Raw genomic sequence first — 1,077 nt, 5'->3', positions numbered from 1 at the left:
CGCAGTGTTGCCAGCTCCCCCTCGACGGGTCGCAGTGTTGCCAGCTCCCCCTCGATGGGTCGCAGTGTTGCCAACTCCCCCTCGATGGGTCGTAGTGTTGCCAACTCCCCCTCGATGGGTCGCAGTGGCATGGAAACATGACTGACAGTGGTGGCCCTCAGCGCTCTGGCTTTGATCCATGCAACCATCGAAGGCAGTTGTGGGATAGATACATGGATGGATGGATAGTTTATAGATGGAAGGATAGATGGATGAGCACAGGAATGAAAAGATGAGTTGATTGCTAAGTAGACGGATATATAGAAGCAGGGATAGAAACTGTGAGATGGCTAGATAGATGGATTGATAGATGGATAGATAGATGCATGGTTAGGTGGATAGATAGATGGATGGATATATGGATAGAAGGAGAGATGGATCGATAAATGGATGGATGGATGGAGAGATGGATAGATAAATGGATGGATGGATGGATGGATAGATAAATAGAGAGATTGACAGATGGATAGTAGGAGATGGATGGATAGATCGGGGATAAATAGATGGATAGAAGGAGATGGATGGATAGATCGGGGATAAATAGATGGATAAACATAGGGATAGACACATGTATAACTGAATGGATGGATTAAGGGATGCAAAGTTGTTTAGATAGAACTATGGATGGATAGTTCAGCTGATATATGAATAGATACATGGATAGATTTACGTATAGACTGAATAGATTGTGGATAGATAGATAGATGGTATGGAAAATTCCACCACAGAAAGATATATAAATTTAATGATATGTATTTAATGTATATAGACCACATGGACAACGGTCCACATATGGCTTGCTGGGCTCTAAATAGCCTAACAACCTGATCACTTGAAAGCTACATATAGCACCGAGCCAGTCACAGGCCAACACCCACAATAGACTGTCGAATCAACAAAATCCTGACGTCAGGCTTTTGACGTCAGGCTTTTGACGTCAGGCTTTTGACGTCACAGTGGCGTCGACTTTACAAAGGAATTATAATAATCACATCAGAATAATACTTAATCATCATCAAATTACACCTAGCTTATTTC

General features: G+C 42.4%; 1 protein-coding gene across 1 annotated transcript in view; it reads right to left on the bottom strand.

Moving 5' to 3' along the window:
* The window catches only part of LOC138370758 (involucrin-like), an 843-nt gene extending 655 nt beyond the window's left edge, over window positions 1-188 (bottom strand). The window contains exon 1 of the mRNA XM_069335356.1: window positions 1-188. This exon is cut by the window's left edge and continues 655 nt beyond it. Within this exon, the coding sequence (XP_069191457.1) occupies window positions 1-188 (188 nt within the window).
* Between the last annotated feature and the right edge of the window lie 889 nt (window positions 189-1,077).

This window comes from Procambarus clarkii, chromosome 33 (assembly GCF_040958095.1).
Source record: "Procambarus clarkii isolate CNS0578487 chromosome 33, FALCON_Pclarkii_2.0, whole genome shotgun sequence".
Lineage (NCBI taxonomy): Eukaryota > Metazoa > Arthropoda > Malacostraca > Decapoda > Cambaridae > Procambarus > Procambarus clarkii.
The sequence above is the reverse complement of the archived record's forward strand: the minus strand, read 5'-3'. Positions and strand labels throughout refer to the sequence as shown.